Source organism: Mus pahari, chromosome 23, assembly GCF_900095145.1.
Source record: "Mus pahari chromosome 23, PAHARI_EIJ_v1.1, whole genome shotgun sequence".
Lineage (NCBI taxonomy): Eukaryota > Metazoa > Chordata > Mammalia > Rodentia > Muridae > Mus > Mus pahari.
The window spans coordinates 37089711-37109928 of record NC_034612.1 but is presented as its reverse complement, the minus strand read 5'-3'; the positions used below and the strand labels follow the sequence as shown (position 1 = coordinate 37109928).

At 48.3% G+C, this 20218-nt stretch overlaps 1 protein-coding gene across 2 annotated transcripts in view; it reads left to right on the top strand.

Moving 5' to 3' along the window:
- Lnx2 (ligand of numb-protein X 2) overlaps positions 1-19801 on the top strand; it is a 60795-nt gene extending 40994 nt beyond the window's left edge. For both annotated transcript variants that reach the window (XM_021186854.2, XM_029533590.1), the window contains exons 3-10: positions 1124-1365; positions 2291-2490; positions 6530-6898; positions 7797-7949; positions 8642-8819; positions 12688-12919; positions 16923-17081; positions 18040-19801. In XM_021186854.2, the coding sequence (XP_021042513.1) occupies positions 1124-1365; positions 2291-2490; positions 6530-6898; positions 7797-7949; positions 8642-8819; positions 12688-12919; positions 16923-17081; positions 18040-18175 (1669 nt within the window). In that variant the 3' untranslated portion in view covers positions 18176-19801. The remainder of the gene's footprint in view (positions 1-1123; positions 1366-2290; positions 2491-6529; positions 6899-7796; positions 7950-8641; positions 8820-12687; positions 12920-16922; positions 17082-18039) is intronic.
- The last annotated feature ends 417 nt before the right edge of the window (positions 19802-20218 follow it).

Genomic DNA, 20218 nt, shown 5'->3' with positions numbered 1-20218 from the left:
ATTCATCAATGATTTGAGAGCTTGCTAATGAACCACCTGGCTGATGGGTTCCTGGTGACAGTTTTTCCCTGTTCTGTAGACTCCTTTTTCCATCTCCTGGGGAGGGGGTTACTTCCGTGTAATCCCCTTCATCAGTTTTATGGGACTCAGATCTGACGCCATCTTCTGTCACACCACTCCATTGCCTCCCCTTCTTTCCCTTATTGCGAGGTAGCTTTCAAATGTGACTCTGGTTAATCCACCCACGGTACTTGTGTTCCTTGATCTCTGTTTCAAAAATACGTGCCAGGCAGTCTCGAGGACAGTTCCCGGGGTGTTGCTCAGCAGTGCGAGATGGAGACTCAGCTGTGTCCCTGAAAGCGGTTTTATATCTATGTGTACACGCTTGGCTTCTGTGGGGGAAATGAGCTGCTTTATGGCCCAGGCTAACTTTCAGTTTTAACTGAATCTGGCCTGTACTTTGTGACAGTGAAAAATCTCGGAATTTTTAAATACTGTCATCGAAAGCAAGTCTGTGACCCTCACCCAGCGCGTGCTCTGCTGTGCCTCTGGACCTTCACTGACTCTGTCCCATGTCTCCCACCCTTCATTCTGCATGTTACTGATCGCCATGGCCAGCCGGTGTGTAGATAAAAGAGGTGTTGGCATACTCCGGCCACCAAGACCAGCAAGAGCCCTGCGAGTGTTGTAAAGCTTCCTGTGTGCGTGTGCTCACAAGTGTGGCACCGTGGCACGTTCACGTGAAGAAACCTGCAGATTGCCACCCCTGGCTGAGAACCCTGGCCTGGGAAAAGCACTCTCTGGTCCAGATTTCACACCCATTCTCTCGGTGCAGACAAACGGAACTCTTGGGATACTTCCAGGCAACTAGTGTCTACCTGAGTATTGGCTTTTGGCTGTCGTTGTCTTCATGTCCTTCCTGAATTTGCCTGCCAGGTAGAGTAGTGAGAACTTAGATTAGGATCAGAATCGTGTGCTGAATTGTGAGTACTCCAGGCTCCCTTGCCTATAAGCAGTTGCTGTGTATTTGTTCAGGTGTGCGCTGTTGATCAACCCCACCCACCCTCTCCTCCATACCCAACTTCTCCTTCTCATCTGAAAAGCTACCTGCTGCTCTTTCTAGGTGTCCTGGAGCCTCTCACCGGAGAGTCGATCTAGAGAGAAGGAAAACGAGTCAAACTCAAACACAGATTGAGGGTGAAACTGGATCCACTGTCATAGATCCTCCAGGCACCTCACCCCCAGAAATGGACTGCTCGGGCACTGTGCCCGGAGAGAGGAACTTGACACCGGCACCTCTTCCTGTGTGGACCGAGGAGCCTGGCCTGGACAACCCCGCCTTCGAGGAGAGCGCCGCAGCTGACTGTAGGTGCACACCTCGCTCACCCTCGTGTATCTGGCCTCCCTTGCCTTTCCTCCCCTGCCCTTGCAGCATGCGCTTGTGTCCTGTCCAGACAGTTGCACTGGAGTGTGGTCTGCACGCCACATCATTCCCCCTCCGCACCCTGCAGCTCTAGCTGGCTGCAGTCCAGAAATAAAGCCAGAGTCTGACCTGGAGGAAGCTGGTCCTCCATCCTTCCCCCACTGGAACCCGCTACTCTCATGAGTGTGATCAGAACCGTGCTTGCATCAACAGTAAAACCACAAACACAACACAAACAACTCAGAAGGCCACTACACTAAACACTGTGTTAATTAAGTAGATGCGTGTAGCATTAAGAATTAAACAAACAAAAGAAACCAGGTTAAAACCCCTGAGTCTTAAAAGATGAAGGCTCAACAGCCCGCTACTGTGTGCCTGGCGATACATCTTCTGACCCCACACCCGGGCTACCTACACACCCAACAGGAAGCACACAGAGCCTGGGCCGCTGTTACTTCTAGAACTCATTTTCTCTAAGAAATCATAAGATGGATGGCTCCATGTTCATATGTTTCTTGACACATCGGTGACACTTTTTGCCCCTTCCCACTCTGTGTAGCTGTGGCCTCTGCTCCTCTGGGGTTATCCACCAGACCACGGGGGGGGGGTTGTTTTATTTGTTTTATTTTTCCTACCAGCCTTGCACAATCTGTGCTTGTGCACGGTGGCTTTCTGTTAGTGTATGGCCCCTAATGGCCTAGTACCTAGTAATTATTTACTGTTGCTTACTGATGAGTCGCCTGTGGAAGAAGAAACTTTGACTAATTTTAACCCTGTTTTATTGGCATAGTCACTGTTCATCTGCAGGACCCCGTGTTGAGCGGAGAGACCCTGAACGTAACCCCTGCTCTCTCTTTGACTTGGCAGCTGTACAGCAGCCGCTTAGTTTACCAGAAGGAGAGATCACCACCATTGAGATCCACCGCTCTAACCCGTACATCCAGTTAGGAATCAGCATCGTGGGCGGCAACGAGACGCCACTGATCAACATCGTCATTCAGGAAGTCTACCGGGACGGGGTCATCGCCAGAGATGGAAGGCTCCTGGCCGGAGACCAGATTCTTCAGGTACCAGCTCCACCACAACTTAGACAACCGTGATGTTGTAGAAACTGAATTATCAAAAAGTCGGTTTTGCTGGTTTTAATTGTGTATGTGTTTATTTTGAGGCAGGTCTTACTATGAAGCTCTGACTGGCCTAGATCCGGATAATGTAGACCAAGCTGGCCTCAAACTCAGTTTACCAGCCTCTGCCTCCTGTGGCTGGGGCTAACGGTCTGCGCCACCATACCCAGCTATTTTCTTCTCTCACTTTAATTCCAGTCTTATGTGTGACTGGGCGCTTGGTGTGGGGCTCCCTGGCGTGTGGGACACTGGACAATTCTGGCTATTCCAGCGCTACCACTGACCAGGCCAGACCTCTCTTTCCCATTGCTTTTATTTCATACCCAAGTTTTTATCCATTCTGTCCCTGCATGTCTGACTGGTCCTTCCATTCCCTGATGGCTAGAATGTGACAGACAGACCTGTCCAGCACTGGCTGCTGCTGCTAAGTTTTTGCACCATCCTGGGCATTCAACCCAGGTCTGTACACTCTGCCACTGAGTCCCACCTCAGCCTGAGTTAAACCAGCTTGTACCGCAGAATGCTGGGTAAAGTCAGAACAGTCGTTCCCTGATGCCCTGCCAGCATCCAGCTCTGGGTGTTCAGTCGCTGCTCTCTCTGTTGTCCCCTAGAGTACTGCCTTTAGGAAGAAACAGTTATCTCACCCCAGCCCCAGAGCACTAGCATAGGACCAGATATTTTTCTATTATTAGAAGACATTACTGAAAGGACAGGGACAATGAGTGTCCTGTTTCATAGGAAAACTGCCCTGGCCATTTGAGTCCCTGTGATTTTAAAAAGGGGGGGGGGAGGATAATTTCTACAAGAAAAATATTCACACACAAGCAGAAGACTGCCTTCTCAGAGCTCCAAGGCCCGTCTCCCTCCTCCGAGGCCTCCCCGTTTCCCTGCTACCTCTCCAGTGCAGGCCTCTGCCACTCCATTCCTGATTCGGGGCAACACTCCTTCCAGTGTCCTGTCTCCCGCTCCCCTCCCTGACTCCATGTTCACTTCCAGGGTGATGCTGCTGCAGCCCTCATTGCCATCGGCAGTCGCGGTCCAAAGACCTCATGCAGCCTCGTCTTGGTTTTTTCATGACAGGTTTTTCTCTGTGTAGCCCTGGCTGTCCTGGAACTCACTCTGTAGACCAGGCTGGCCTCAAGCTCAGAAATCCGCCTGCCTCTGCCTCCCTAGTGCTGGGATTGAAGGCGTGCACCACCACCCGACTGCAGCCTCACTTCCTAATCAGAGTTCTTCCCTACAATGCTCCAGGGATACATTTTAAAAGTAAAGGTCTATCCTGCCCTCACGGAACATCTCTTCCCATTGGAAGGTCGAGCATGCCAGCCTTCCTGCCCTCCTCTGGGAAACCAGCTCTCTCTCCTCAGCCTGCTCTCAGCCATGCTCCGGGCTGTGCACTCGCCTCTGCAAGCTGTCCAGCCGTTCTTCCCACACTCATCCCCTTACCTAGGTTTCTGATCACACTTCTGCGCATGATCCACCACACTGAGGTGCTCCTGAAGTTGAACCGCGTGCACAGTCTTTCTCCGGTGGCTGCCACAGGGCCCAGGGGTCTGGTGTGTGGTTCAGACTTGTCAGGTATGACAGGGAAGGCACTCAGTTGGTCCAAAAGGCAACAGAAAGAGTGAACTTGGCTGTGACATCCTGTTGAGAATAGTAGTCCCCCGTAGCAAAAGAAACCTCACTGTCTAGGAACTTAGCTGTCCCGGGAGGAACCTGTAGACCAGGAAGAGAAGGGAACAGACGTCGGGCAGCAGGCAGGGAAGGGGTTTTCACTGGGGATCCACAGCATTAGTGGGTCTGTCCACTCGACCACGGGTTTTCTCTTTAGTCCTCAGGCCCCACATCCTTCCAGGCCACTGGTGTGGCTGACACAGACGGAACTTCAAATTGCTTTTGATCTACCGTTTGCACGTACTGTATCTTTTCTGTCGTCCCTGTGTGTCCTCTGGCTGCACAAGGCTGCCACCACTTTAAGGACACTTGGCCTGTATTCCTGGTTCCTACCTCCTGCCCCGCATTTACAGGCCGTCTGAAAGCTGTTTCCCAGGTACACTCCTCCCACACAGCCGGATACCTTGGCCTTTACTGCAGCCCCGCTGCGCCTCATCCAGCCTTTCTAGCAATACGTTTAAGTGGATACTTTTGTCTTTTTTTTAAAAAACAAAAAAACAAAGTGTGCCAATTTGAAAATCCCCGTGCAATGAGGTGGTTCATTTACAGACTAGTGGCAGCTACACTGTAGTTTTATCTCAGTAAACATGGAGTAACTTGAGTTTTCCATATTAAAGCGTGTGTGTGTGCACACTCAATGCAGTAGCATCTTTACAAGGGGAACCTGTGTTATCACAGCTTTACAAGCCTCTTCAGAGATCCATACGCAGCTTTTGAGTAATTTTAGAGGAAAAATGCTGCTCTTTATAAAGTATGTCAATATTATTAACAGAGATACAACTTCTAGAACATTAAAAGTAAATATTTTTGGTTTGATCAGAAACATCAGTGACTTACATCCTGTTGGTTAACAAACAAAGACCATATTTAGTCAAAATGCACGATAGCGCTTACTGTTTTTGTCTTTGTACAAAATCAAGAAACAAGTCTGTTACAGTCTGTCTTCTCTCAATCTCACTGACAGCCATGCATGCATTCTTGGAGAAGGAGTCTTTTCATAGTTGGGTTCCCCCAGCCTGCTCTGCAGAAAAAGCAGGCTGCATGCTTCTGGCTGCAGAGCAGAGCGGGTTTTCAGCCCAGCATTTTATCCCGTGTGACTGTCTGAAGGTGGAAAGTGTGAACACAGAGGTATCAGCTCGCAGCAGAGCCGCTAAAATGACAATGGGCCCATGGGTCCTGTCGGCCTGGCTTTCTGGAACATGCCTTGAAGTTTGGGCCTCAGTCCATTCTGTCAGTGTCTTGGAATTGGTGCTGCTTGCACAAATGCTATAAACGTGGGAGAACAGTAAGCTTGTGTACAGTGCCTGCAGATTTGATGACTGGATTTTAAAAGGTATCCATCCGTAGACCAGAATTAACAAGGCAGTACTGTTCAAAATTGTCAAACTCGGAATAAAGCAAACAGCCCAAATTCAAAGACCTCTAACTACCCATCCGAGATAGGTAAGAGGACGAAGGCCTTTTGTGTAGCGCCATGCACGCGTGCCCTGGCTCCTGATGTCACAGTACTAACCCAGAGCTCTCCCATTAGAGGTGCTTAGACAACATTGGTTTTTATCTCTGATGGATTCAGAGAACTCTAATTGTGATAAATACGAAAATTATACTCACCTCCTAGGTGGGTAATTGAAGCTGGACTATTTTCCTAAGTGATATGTTACATGTTCAAAGATCAGTCACTGTAATTGTATCAAGGCTGTACATTCTAATGAGTACATGAATATTGAATTACACTCGGCATATTAAATATGCATTATATGGGTATGCTGATAATTAGAGTGGAATTGTAATTATATACTTTAAAAGTCACTCAGAATGTGCAACTTTTTAAGAAATAAAATGATTTATTTTGTCTAAAGTAAGTGTGTTTCGTTAGGTAAAGCAGCTTTGAAGTCCAGGAACCTGAGCCTGGGAGCCTGGGAGGCACTAGAGCTGTCTGATGTGGCTTGCCCTGCCGGGATGTAGCTAGCCTGTTCTCTCTCACACTGGTCCTGGGAAGTAGACCCTGAGGAGCCAAATTCCATATTCCCCCAGGTTACCAATGAATGACTAGCAGACCCAAGGACTGTAATCCCAGAGTGTCATCGACATCAGTGTCCCTACTACAACACTGTGCTGTAGTGTAGTGCATTTTAAGTTCTCTGCTGTAAAAGTCTTTCAAGGCCTTTTCCTTGTAGCTAAGGAATCCTGTAGCGTTTTCTCCATGTTGGTTTCCTTTGGAGATGTCATCTGGACATTTCTGCGAGTTAGGAATATAGAATATTGTATTGCACTGGCCATAGGAGTTCTGTTTGTCTGTCTGTCATAGGTCAACAACTACGACATCAGCAACGTGTCCCACAACCACGCCCGGGCCGTGCTGTCCCAGCCCTGCAGCACGCTGCAGCTGACAGTGCTGCGGGAGAGGCGCTTCGGCAGCCGTGCCAACAGCCACGCAGACGGCAGCGCGCCTCGGGACGAGGTCTTCCAGGTGGTGCTCCACAAGCGCGACTCGGCTGAGCAGCTCGGCATTAAACTAGTCCGAAGGACAGATGAGCCAGGCGTCTTCATTCTCGACCTCCTGGAAGGGGGGCTGGCAGCGCAGGACGGCAGGCTCAACAGCAACGACCGGGTGCTGGCCATCAACGGGCACGACCTGAAGCATGGGACCCCAGAGCTCGCTGCCCAGATTATTCAGGTAAATGTCCAGTACTGAGCCTGGATCCTCTCACGGCCGTGTCTGTTTTCACTGGCGCATAACCAGAGCCAGCGATGTTTCTTTGGAAAAATCAGACATGGTTATCTAAAACTTAGTCTTCAAAACCTACACTGTTATATATAACTTCCCTAAGTAAATGTGTTTGTGTGTGTTCCGTTTGTTTAGGGTGGTGTTGACTGTTTTCCTAGAACCTGTGGTCCCGTGTACTTTGAAGCGTCTGTTTGTACAGTGTAAACACCTCAGCTCACATCATTTCAGGAGAAGCAAGGGTTCACTTCAACCAATAATGCTTGTCAAAGCAGTTTCCAAGGACAGCTGAAATGCTGGTTTGGTGCTCTGGGTATTAGCAGTAATGACCATGAGCATGTATTGTAAGAAAGCCCAGTAGCCACCTGGCACTCCCCACAGTGTGACATAGTAATCATTTGCCTCTTGAAGCCTGGAGCTACTGCTGGTGAATGGCTTATAGTACAGTATCAGAGCTGTTATCACTTATTTTCCAATTGAAGAGCAAAAAACAAAGCATTTTTTATATTAAATTTAATGTTGCATGTATGCGTGTGTATGTGCGTGTGTCTCTCTCTGTGTGTGTTTGTGTGACTCTGTGTGTGTGTGTGTGTGTGTTTGAAAATATTAGCCTGTGACCCTCCTGCCACCAGGTAGTGACTGCCTGTGAGGCTTTGCTGAGGGACTAACTGGTAGAGTATCACAGTATCGCAGGCACTGCTCAGTGGTAGCATTCACTGGCCTGAGGCAGGAGCCTCCAGCCTTGGGTTACTCAGTGAGAACCTGCCTTGATGAGAGAGAAGAGAATGGGTCCCACTGGCGATCTTTAAGCAGTCCTCTGTGATGGGTAGTGATGAACTGTCTTCCCCAGGCCAGCGGAGAGAGGGTGAACTTAACAATTGCCAGACCAGGGAAGCCCCAGCCCAGCAATGGCAGCCGTGAGGCCGGAGCACACAGCAGCAGCAGCAGCAGCAGCAGCAGCCACGCTCAGCCACCCTCGCACAGCCGACCGGGCTCACACAAGGTAAGGGCGGGTCTCTCCTTCAACCCCTGTCACCTTCCAAGGATCACTGTTACCCCGCAAAGGTATGAGCGTAGGCCTTGTGTAGGCCTTCCAGTCACAACACAATGTAAAGTTGGTTTTTTTTTTTTTTCATTTTGTTTGGTTTTTGTTGGGTTTTGTCTGCTTTTTGTTTTAAGTCTGAAATACAGGCTGCCATTCTGTTGGAGAGCTGAGCCTAGGTGTTGGGGGTTCACGGTCTGAGAGTCTCCTCCCACGTCAGCCACTGTAGTTTCTCGTCAAGGAGGCTTCATCTGTCCAGTGATTGACAAGAAGTGACCCTCCAGGACAGTCCATGTGCTTAGTGCTACCTGGAAGCAGGTTCTTCTCGGCTTGCCTGTTTTTAGATATGATCATCAGTTTTACCACTAAAAATGCATCATGAGAACATGATAAAGTCCGTGGTTAGTACCTAGGGACATTGCTACAGTAACAGATTTAGCTGTGTGAACACTGAGGCTGGGAATCGCAGGCTTTGACAGGCACATGGATAGTGTGTGATTTTATGGTATTAAAATCCCCATCTATTGGCTGGGCAGTGGTGGCACACGTCTGCAGTGCCAGCACTCAGGAGACAGAGGTGGGCGGATCTCTGTGAGTTCAAGGCCAGCCAGAATGAGTTCCAGGTAAATCCAAGACCTTCCCTTGTACCGCAGGACCTCACCCGGTGTGTCACATGTCAGGAGAAGCACATCACTGTAAAGAAGGAGCCCCATGAGTCCCTCGGGATGACGGTTGCTGGGGGCAGAGGGAGCAAGAGTGGTGAGCTGCCCATCTTTGTGACCAGCGTGCCGCCCCACGGCTGCCTCGCTCGAGATGGCAGGATCAAGAGAGGTAAGGCAGGGTCCTGGAAGTTCTGCAAGGTCCAATCTCAGAAGAACAGTCAAATTTTTAAGGAGTAATTACTGTGTTTCATGTTAAACCTGGCTTTTAAAACTCTTTTAAAGTGTCCTTGTATAGAAAACATCGTGTTCTTCTGTAAGGTTAGGAATTAACCCTGACAATGGTTCGAGACTCTGCAGTTACTCGGACCGTCAGCTGATTTTTTTATCTTGGAAAAGAGCCTCTGAGATTCTTGCGCCTCCAGCCCTGGAAGATAGTGCTGAAGTCCATGCCCCTGAAATAACAGCGCTGGTTACAATAAAGCGCCCAGGGCCTGTGTGATGGCCGAGCAGGGAAAAGTGCCTGCCGTCAGAGCCCAGAACTCAACAAAGAAGACAGGGGCTCTGACATCACACCGAGTGTGTGGAGGACAAAGCTAGTTTCAGAGATTTAACTCCTTCACACGCACAGCCCCTCTCAAGTCTGTTAATGTGCACAGGAGAAACCATATGATGGAGCACTGTTGCCATGACAGAATAGGTCTCTACGGAGAGGTTCACATGGGAAGAAAATTGAAGCTGAAAAGTTATTTTCCCAGGAACGAAGGCAGGCTCCCTCCCCAACCTCACACAAGCAAGCTCACAATGAATTTCAGACCCAGTGGAAAAGCTAAGGCCCTTGAGAGGAGCCCACAGGCCAAGCCTTATGACCTGTAATTAGGCAGTGATGTCTGAGGTAACCCGCAGAGTGGGAAAACAGTTACAAATCAGACATTTATGTATGTGTATGTGCCATATCAAGGAATTATAAAGAACTTTTTTAAATCAGTTAAAACCGTAAATTATCTAGTTTAGGGACAGAAATAGACATTTCTCCTAAGAAGGTAATTGCATGGAAAACAGCTCACCAGACTGCTTGCCAGAGGCAGGGCTCAGATGCCCTCAGATGCTCTAAAATGTTCTCGGGCACGGTGGTGGTGCTCTGTGGCCAGCAGACTAAAGCCCACGGTGCTGGGCGTGTATTTCAACAAGGCTACTATTTTTTCTTAAGTTACTTAGCCAACTATAGAATTTGGTGACAGTCGAGTTCCTTATTGGGTTTTGGTTTGTTTTGGTTTTGTTGTTGAGCATGCATGGGAGCAAGCGCCTCCCAAGAGTTTTTTTTTTTTTTTTTTTTTTTTTTTTGAATCCACAGCCATTTGTTTATTTTTGTAGTGCTCTCAGAAATTAAGTTACACAAAACAACAACCCAAACCCCACCTTTCCTCAAGGACTATACAAAAGGGTTGTTTTTGTGACAGCCACTACTCCAGGAATAATGGCTCCCCAGTCATTTTAATGCAGTCATAATGTGTGCTTTCCCTCCAGTCAGCCCTGCCACCTGACTCCCCCTGACAGGGGTGTCAGTCCCCCTAACCTGCAGTGGACTCTGAGCACAGGTTCACAGAGCAAAATGTTCTACACAACAGCAAACATAAGCCAAGTACCTAATTCACATAGGAAGTGCAATGGAGAAAAAAAAACCCTCAGATTCCCAGCTTAACAAGCTCCAAGTTTTATGTTCTCTCTGTCCATTAAGAAGCCCAGCTGTCTGAGCATCATAAACATGATGGCTTTTTTTTTTTTTTTTTGCTGAGCCTATAAGAAAAAATTAACTATTTTCCCCCCTTGACTTAGTAATGTATATATGTAACTTAAAATAACATATGAAGTCTTTATTTATTTATTTATTTATTTATTTATTTATTCTTCTCTCACGCAGCACATCCCAACCAAAGTTTTCCCTCCCTCCCTCCCTTCTTCCCAGTCCCTCTCCCCATCCTCAATCCACTCCTCCATTTCCCTTCAGAAAAGAGCAGGCCTCCCAAGGGATAGCAACCGAACATAGCCTAAGAAGATACAATAAGACCAGGCACAAACCCCCCATATCAGGCTGGGCAAGACAACCCAGGAGGAGGAAAAGGGCCCCAAGAGCAGGTGAAAGAGTCGGAGACACCCCAACTCCCACTGTCAAGAGTCCTACAAGAACATACAACCATGACATATGCAGAGGACATAGGGCAGACCCATGCAGGCCCTGTGATTGCCACGTCTGTCTCTGTGAGCCCATATGGGCCCTGCCATGTTGATTTTGTGGGCCTTGCTCTCCTGGGGTCCTCCACCCCTCTGGCTCCTACAATTCTTCCTCTCCCTCTTCTTTGGAGTTTCCCCAAGGTCCAAGGGAGAAAGATTTAATGTTAGCTATGGGTCCCTGCATCTGTCCCCATCAGCTCCTGGAAGAAGCCTCTCAGATGACAGTTGGGCCAGACACCCATCTGGAGTTTGCTGGCTGGAGTATCCTCTCCCAAGTTTTCACTAATAAGAATCTGTTGCTTTAACAATCTGAAAGATTAGCCAGGTGATGGTGGTGCATGCCTTTAGTCTCAGCACCCAAGAGGCAGAGGCAGAGGCAGAAGCAGAGGCAAGCAGATCTTTTAGTTCAAGGCTAGTTCCAGGACATCTAAGGCTACACAGAGAAACCATGTCTCGAAAAACCAAAACAAAGCAAAATCTGAAAGATAGGTAATAAGTAATGGGAGGTTTTCTGTACCAGATGCAACACATGTGCTACCATCTGAAGGACTCTAACCTTTCTTAGCCCCTTTATGTAAGAGGAGTGAAACATTGTAGCTAGCCTGCACAAAAGACACAGTCTGGTTGTTATAAGCCAGAAGCCTAGACGGGCAGGTTTGGAGGATTCTAACTCACATCCCAGCCTTATGTCCCTCATTACTTGCTGTTTCTCCTGGCCATGTGTTCATGGTCTGTCTCCCCTCATGGTGGCAGCCACCACCTCTGTGTTCTTTCCTCTCCCTTTGGCCTCCGCTCTATCCTCAAGTGCCACCTTTCTCCCTCCACTGCCCAATCACAGGCTCTAGCCTTTTATTGGCCAATTGGGGAGCAAGGTTCACATAGTATCAGTTGGTGTACGGGAGGATCTGCTCATGGAGACAGCCACGTCTTGGGGAGCCGTATTTAGTGTTTGAATATATAGTACTGTCAGACCAACCCACTACACTTGTATCCTTTAATAATCCCTGTGTCTCCTTTTTATTGTTTGTTTTATCTTATTTTATTTCATCTAACTTGGGAGACCAACAAACATGCTGTTCCCCTTCAAGCAAGGGAAGATGTTCAAACCCTGTTTCATTTCACCAAGTGACCTGAGAGTGGCTGCTCTCATGTTCTGGGATGTGTGCCCTGTATGTATAAAATTGTGCAATATTAAATAGGATCTGGGTTTTGTTTTTAAAGTTATGTCTAAGAGCCAAGAATCAGGGCTGGTGAGATGGCTCAGTGGGTAAGAGCACCTGACTGCTCTTCCGAAGGTCCAGAGTTCAAATCCCAGCAACCACATGGTGGCTCATAACCATCCGTAACAAGATCTGATGCCCTCTTCTGGAGTGTCTGAAGACAGCTACAGTGTACTTACATATAATAAATAAATAAATCTTTTAAAAAAAAAAAAAAAAAAAAAAGAGCCAAGAATCAGATGGTTTGGTGTTCAGAAAGAACTGTAGAGCTCTCCGAAGCTCAAGAGAGAAGTTGTCACCCTCACCCTTTACATGCCTACCCAGGTGGTGATTCAGACCCTGGGGCCTCACAAGGTGCTTCAAGCCACAGTGTGTGCCTCTAGAGTCTGACCTTGTTTGAGTTCTGAGCTGTTTTGGAATGTTTCCCATGAGTTGTCCTTGGTGGCACAGAAAAGCACAAATTCATAAACCTCACTTCCACCCATCCAAGCTCTTGGAACGGCCCCGTCGATTAGTTGGCAGGGAGGAGCTTCAGGGAGTCACATGGTTCTCAGGTCACTCACTCTTCTGGCCTTCCCAATGGCACAGGTGACATATTGCTGAACATCAACGGCATTGACCTGACCAACTTAAGCCACAGCGAGGCTGTGGCCATGCTGAAAGCCAGCGCTGCGTCTCCAGCTGTCATCCTGAAGGCCCTGGAAGTGCAGATCGCCGAGGAAGCAGCACAGGCCACCGAGGAGCAGCCGAGCGCCTTCAGTGAGAATGAGTATGACGCCAGCTGGTCCCCGTCCTGGGTCATGTGGCTCGGGCTGCCAAGGTACCAAGAGCTCGTTCGGTCTGATGTCTCACAGAGTGAGCGTGTTTTAACCTTTATCAGTTACATGGTTAACTCACCAGTGGGTAGAGAGGGCGTTAGTTAGGTAAAAGTGCACCAAATTGCCGGGCGTGGTGGTGCACGCCTTTAATCCCAGCACTCGGGAGGCAGAGGCAGGCGGATTTCTGAATTCGAGGCCAGCCTGGTCTACAAAGTGAGTTCCAGGATAGCCAGGACTACACAGAGAAACCATGTCTCGAAAAACCAAAAAAAAAAAAAAAAAAAAAAGTGTACCAAATTATAAAAGCAAAAAAAGTGTATCTCCTTGTAAAACGAAGACAGTTCCCGTTAAGGAGGGGTTTTTTTTGTTTGTTGTTGTTTTGGGTTTTTTGTTTTGCTTTGTGTTTTTGAGGGGGACAGCACTGCGTCTCCCCCTTGTACACGGGTTGAGATTACAGTCACACACCACCATACCTGGCTTTTCTGTTTGGCTCTAGGGATCCAGACTCAGAACCTCATGCCTGTACAGGGGACATTGACCCACTGAGCCAACTTTCCTTGAAAAGGCAGAATTTTGAGTTTCTGGGGCAGGGTCTCACTCTGTAGCCTAGGCTAACCAAGAGCTTAGAATCATTTTGTACAAAGCTAGTTAGAACTCGGTCTGTACTGAGCAAAGGAGACGTGACCAGCAAGCTGCTCTCTGGCTGGCTGGCAGGGACCAGGGAAACACTGGAACCTCCCTTGGCACCCCGGGGTGCTTGCCTTTCTCCAGATGGTTGCTCTGGTGCTGAGATAGGGAGCATGTGTGCTTATTTGTGTCTAAAGTAATTTAGATTCTCATTATCTATAAAAAGCACTGTGAAGCATGTTTGACTATTAGCCAAGTATGAAGCTGCTGGTTCTTAAATAAAAATAAACCAGAAAGATGCACCAGTTTCTGAGTCATCTGCCTCCCGTGGGGTAAGGTAGCATACAGCCAGGAACGTTCACACACACTGTAAGCCCCCTCAGGGGGCTTCTGATTATTTGCTCCCAGGAGCTGGTGGTGGTTTTGTTTCTTGGTTTTCAATCCCAAGGCCTAGAAGTGATGTCTCACAGACATGGCAGGACCTAGTGGAGTGGGATTGATGCTCACAAAAGAGACCTTATTGTGTCATACATGTTTATCGGAGCATCAGACCTGGAATTCAGAGGCTGGAGAGATGACTCTGTGATTCTGAGCACTTGGTGTTCTTGCAAGAGCGCCTGGTGTGGTTCCTAGCACCTCCGTGACTGCTCACAACTGTCTGCAGTTTCAGAGGATACAACACCCTCTTCTGTCTCCCCTGGCACTGCACATACGTGGTGCACATACACATACATGTAGGAGGCAGCCATTCCCATAGAATAAACGTGAGTTCTTTTTGAAAATCGGGCATAAATGAAAATCGGGCATAAATGATTACTATCCCCCTGCTGCTGCAGAGCCACTGTCTAAGCCGGGGAGCCGGACTCTTGTTCAGCTGATACCTGGGTAGTCAGATTCATTCCAGAGTGGTTGGGAGACGAGGATTGAACCCAGAGGCAGAGGCAGGTGGATCTCTGTTAATTTGAGGCCAGCCTGGTCCACATAGTGAGTTACAGTACAGCCAGGGCTGTCTCAAAAAAAAAAAAAAAAAAAAAAAAACAAAAAAAAAAAAAAAAAAAAAAAAAAAAAAAAAAAAAAAAAAAAAAAAAAAAAAACACAAACAAACAACAACAAACAAAAAACAAAAAAAGAGGATAGATGCTGTTTGCCGGGACTCTAGGGGCTCAGTGCACTGCCTCCGGCGGTGGGTCAGTCAGAATAGCGACCTCCTAGGAAATCCCGGGACCCTGCTGCTGCCTTTAGCTGTCTCTGTGCCAGCCTGGTTTGGGGGCTGCATGTTCTCACTGTTGTGCATTGCATTTTATGGCACACCAGGCAGAGCAAGAAAAGATTTGTGTCGTCTGTGTGTGCATGTGTGTGTGTGTTTGTGTGTATCTGTGTGTTTGTATCTGTTTGCATTAGTGTGGTGTGGTGTGTGTGTGTGTGTGTGTGTGTGTGTGTGTGTGTGTGTGTGTGTGTGTGTGTAGGACGAAGACAAACTTCCTCTGTCTTCCTTGATGGCTCTCCACCTTTGCTTGTTGAGGCAGCATCTCTCACTGAACCGTTTGGCTAGGCTGGTAGCCGGTGATCTTTTGGGGTCTGCCTAGCTCTGCTGCCCCTGCTCCATGCCCAGCACTGTGATTACAAATGTAGGTTGCCCCATGTCCGGCTTTTTTTAATGTGGGTTCTGGGAACCAAACTCGGGTCCTGTAGCTTTCCGGGCAAAAACTTTAGCAACTGAGCCAGCCCCTCCCTCAGCTCAGGAAGGGTTTTAGACAAGTTGTCACAAGTTGACAGTATAGTGAGATACATTTTTGAGCTTGCCTGAATGGATGCCTGTAAATCAGGCTATTGTGTGGGCTATAAGTTCCCCTCCATTGCCCTGCTACACCAGACGCTGGCCTGCTTGCTGTAAAGGAGACAGAGCTATGAAGGTGACTGTACTGTTCCTGAGAACCTGGGCCAGTGGTGAGGCTTCTGTGCTTCCCAGAAGCCTCTTTAGAAGCCCCTACCCATGAGCTAAGAGTTGTGGCACCATGCTGCAGGTCATTTGTCATTTGTAGCGGATTAGAAACCAGAAAGCCTTGTCTCTGATATTTGTATTAGTCCCAGTGGGGACAAACATCTGAGGAGAGCAACATGAGGAGGAGGAAGGTTTGTTTCACATGCTGAGGCTGTGGCCATCACAGCAGGGAGGGTAGCGCTGGGCTCTGAGGGTGGACCTGAGGCGGCTAGCTAGTCACCAGCATCCTGAGGGAGGATCGTGAGGCAGATGGTCACATGACATCCTGAGGCAGCAGAGATGACGGCTGGTGCTCAGCACACCTCCTCTTTGTCCCTTTTTATTCAGTGTGGGACCCTAGGATGGTGGTATCTACACTCAGGGTGCGTCTTCCCGAAGGTGTGTCTCCCAGGTAATTCCCGACCCGGTCAGGTTGATGATGAAGATCACTGCATATCCGATTTCACTTCCCAGTGAGGACTTCTATTAAAAGGATTATCACTTTGTTTGTTTTTAAGCTCTTACTTGCTGCTTATTCCCAGGTTCATAGACTCTAGACAAATAAGTGTACTGTGTTCCCTCCTTCCCTGGTTAGCGTCCTCCAAACCATGAATAGACAGCACTTTACCTGGAGCATCTCTGTGCTCATGGAGAACAATGTGTTTGTTGATGTTCTTTACGTTAGAGTCTCCCGTAAAGATGTGAGTCCGGGGGAAGGGACATCAGCCCCTCCAATAATTAAAGCACCGCCCTGTAGCATGCTTCCAGAAAGGGCCACCGTCCAAATTTCTTTCTGTCCCCTCCCTCCTCTGTCCCTCTTCCTCCTCCTTTTCTTATTTTTGGGGCACTGGGGATCACCTAGGACCTCGTGGTTCTAGCATGAGCTCCCACCTGCACAGCCCCCTACCCCCACCGCCTGCCACCCCTCTGCCGTGAACAGCAGTACTGCCTCCGTCGTGCCCTCGGTAGGTGCAGTTCTAGAATCGAGATGCCGTTGGCAGTGCTGTAAGCAGTACCAGTACACCATCGCGGTGCAGATTTCTAAAGTACATTTGCCAGCCGGGCTGACTTCATCCCCCCCCCACACACACACACACATCTGATCATGTCTTCACTTGGCAAGAGAAACCTAAGGAAAGCTGGAGAAAGCAAGCCTGCCTCAGGATGCATGCTGAAGAATGGGCTGGAGAATGGGCTGTTAGACAGTGACAGGGCCAGTACATCTTGCCTAGCACATGTAGGACCCTGGGTCTGACCCTATTGCCCACATACACACACACACACACACACACACACACACACACACACACATCATGTAGTCAGAGGGATTATGCTAGCCTGTTTTCCATAGCTGTGAGCGGGAAGCCTCCATGCCCGGTCTCTCTGCTATCTTACAGTGCCCTTCACAGCTGTCACGACATAGTCTTACGAAGAAGCTACCTGGGAAGCTGGGGCTTCAGCATCGTGGGCGGATACGAAGAGAACCACACCAATCAGCCCTTCTTCATTAAGACCATCGTCTTAGGAACCCCTGCTTACTACGATGGAAGATTGAAGTAAGTCTCGTCCTCATTGGCGATGCAGAGATCGTGTGTGTCACACCAGACCCGATCTAACTGAGGACTCAGCTCTCGTGCCTGCTCTCTGTTGTGTGAATAGAGTGTCATTTCTACACAGCCATGCTCATTCATGTGCTCACTGTATGTGCCTACTTAATGCTCCAAAGCTAAGTTCTTCTGTACAGGAGACTGTTTGGATGGGCCACAGAGCCTCATCACAGGACAAGTCTGCTACTTCCTGAGTGAGTCTGAAGCCATTTCTTTTACCGTTCCTGCCCCTTGGAGCCATATTGCCTTTCTTTGTCTAGACCAGATCTGAACCCGATTAGTCTGAGTGTGCCGCAGAATGGCAGTGACTTCTGAGCATTTCCCCCGTACAGCTCGTGCAGGTCTGATCCTGCCAGCTGATGTTTCCCGAGGCTCGATGTCTGCCTGACTTAGTGTTCATGTGAGATCCATGAGTGGGCAACCAGAACTGTGCCCCGTGTGTAGTGAGGTTTCAACAAATGGGTGAATGTGCTGGCAGGCACAACACTGGGAGCTGTGTGTTCATTTATTCAATAGGGTGTGTGTGGTGTGTGCACAGGAGTGCAGGTGCCCATGGACGCGTCAGATCCCCTGGAACCAGAATTACAGACAGTTGTGAACTGCTGGGAACCAAGCCGAGGTACCTTGAAAGAGTGAGCCATCTCCTCGGCCTTGACTTGGTACTGTTTAGAGAGATGGTCTTACAAGTGACATTATTCTTCATGCCTTTAAGTCCCCACCAGATGTGGGAAGGTTGACTCGGCTACTTTTGATTGCTAAGGGAGAGACTCCAGACTCAGTTGATCATACCCCTGCCCGGTGACAGTTAGCCAGAGCAAACTGATCTTGATGCTGAACCACCAGGACTGTGTTTATGATGCTGTTGAGATAATGGCACTAACTCTGCCCCTGTTTGTGTTTTGTTCAGGTGTGGAGACATGATCGTAGCCGTAAATGGCCTGTCAACTGTGGGCATGAGTCACTCTGCTCTGGTGCCCATGTTGAAAGAACAGAGGAACAAGGTCACTTTGACGGTCATCTGCTGGCCAGGCAGCCTCGTATAGTCTTGACGTCGGACTCCAGTCTCCATTCTTCCTGCAGGCCCGTGAAGGAAGCCCCTCCTGTGTGGCATGTCTGCTGGGCAGCAACACAGGACCAAAGCTCTGACATCACCCTGTGTTTCCCCTTGGCTCAGAATCAGCTCCCGCCAGCCCCAGGGGCTTGGTTCAGATGCTCTTGGTGGCTGCCAAGACCGTCCCCCGGCTGGACAAAAGTGGCTTCTGCGCCTGCAGCAGCTCAGTCATGAAATGAGTTATATCCACAACTCCTCCATCCACAGCAACTTGCTGCTGCAGCATCCGCAGCGCCCCCTGCCCCGGAGACAGAGCTAGCTACGGAGGGGTGCATCTTAGGTTTTCCTCATTTTCCATTGGTGCCAACATTTCAAGGTTTTTTATACCATTTCTAAAGTGACTTTTGGGTTTGTTTCTACTGCAATCTTCAGTCCTCAAATGAAGACATAAATCGGACACCACTGATGAGACTTCTTTTAAAATAATGTACTGTGGTTAAAATAGTAGAGAGTCAAGAATAATGCCATTGATGGGACAGAGCGGCGACTTCTGGAACTGGCAAAGCTGCGTTGCCTGGAACAGCCCAGAAGCAGGAAGACTCTGTTCAAAAGGAAAGCTTTGTTACGTAGGAAAAGTTTGGAGATGTTTTTCTAAAAGTCATTTCTAGAGTTTATATTTATCAGCAATCTTGTCTGGAGACGTTTTGTGATTTATGCAATTGAACTAGGTGATTAAAAAACATTACTTTGTAAACACACACACACACCCCACAGCTAAGTTGAAAGGGAGCCTTTGATTTTTGTTCCTGTGTATTTTAGAAATCCTTAGTTTTCCCCAAGAGACCAAAAAGCTCTGTTTTTGTTTTTGTTTTTTTTTGTTTTTAATCTGAAATAGTAGATTTTAGATGTTAATATCTTCAGCTGTTGGTCACTTAACTTTCCTTTTCTTTCTTTCTTTCTTTTTTTTTAATGTTTTGAAGCTATGTTTGTCCTTTATTCAACACAGATGACCCTTAGATGGCATAATGAGAAAAGTAAATAAGAGGAAACAACCTTTGCCTGGTTAATATTTATACTTGAAAAGTTTCACGTAGAAACCTCGTTCAAAGTCAGAGCTAACTTACATGTGAGCTCAGAGCCAGATGGCATTGATAAGCATACAGGCTGCTGCGTGCCGCTGGGCAAGCCACTTCCTCAGCCAGTATTGCCGGCTTGGTGTCCCCGTCACTGGTTCCTCCAGTTAAATTCATAATAAGAAGCCAAACAGGTCTCTCTGTGGTAGATAAGGGTTGGCAATACTGGTTGCTGCTGGCTTATTCAGCCCCGAGCTCCCCAGTCACCACACAGCCAGCACATACACACACACACACAGACCCCCAGGGAGGGAGCCCCCCTCCCCCCAGGTGTAGCGTGCTGCTCTGGGACAATCGCCTATGAAGCAAATTGATCCTGAAGTGCAATTGACGTGAAACAGTGTGTCCTGCTCCCCAGATACAATTTGTAACTAGCCTTGCTCCTTTTTAAAGACTTTGTAAAACCTGTCATTTCTCTGGGGAGTGGCCATCCAACAGATATCATAACTGCCACTTTGTTATACATAAAAATATGTCCAACCTGGTGGTCTGGTGAATATTTTGGGGGTAAAAAAAAAAAGGTTTCTTTCAATATTATTTTTCTCATGAAAATCTCTGGGAGAGGATGCTGGCTATCCCGGGGTCTCTGTAACGGAGTCTCTCCCTGATCTGTTACTGTTGAAATATTTGCACTTTGTCAGCTAAGCACTTGCAGCTAAATATTTTGATTTGTTCTGTGCCTTCAGCTTGCATTCTTCCAGAATTTTTTCAGATATGTTTACATGACAGTGCGACAGCCATTCTGGGTGGAGGTACACATGCCATCCGCTTCGGAGCAGCACAGGCATTCAGCCGAGAGCTGTGTCCCTATTCCCAGAGCCACTGACGTCACTGCCTGCTGTGCCTGAGCCCCACCCACACGCACCCACGTCACTCGCCCCTGCTCCTGCAGACAGAACACA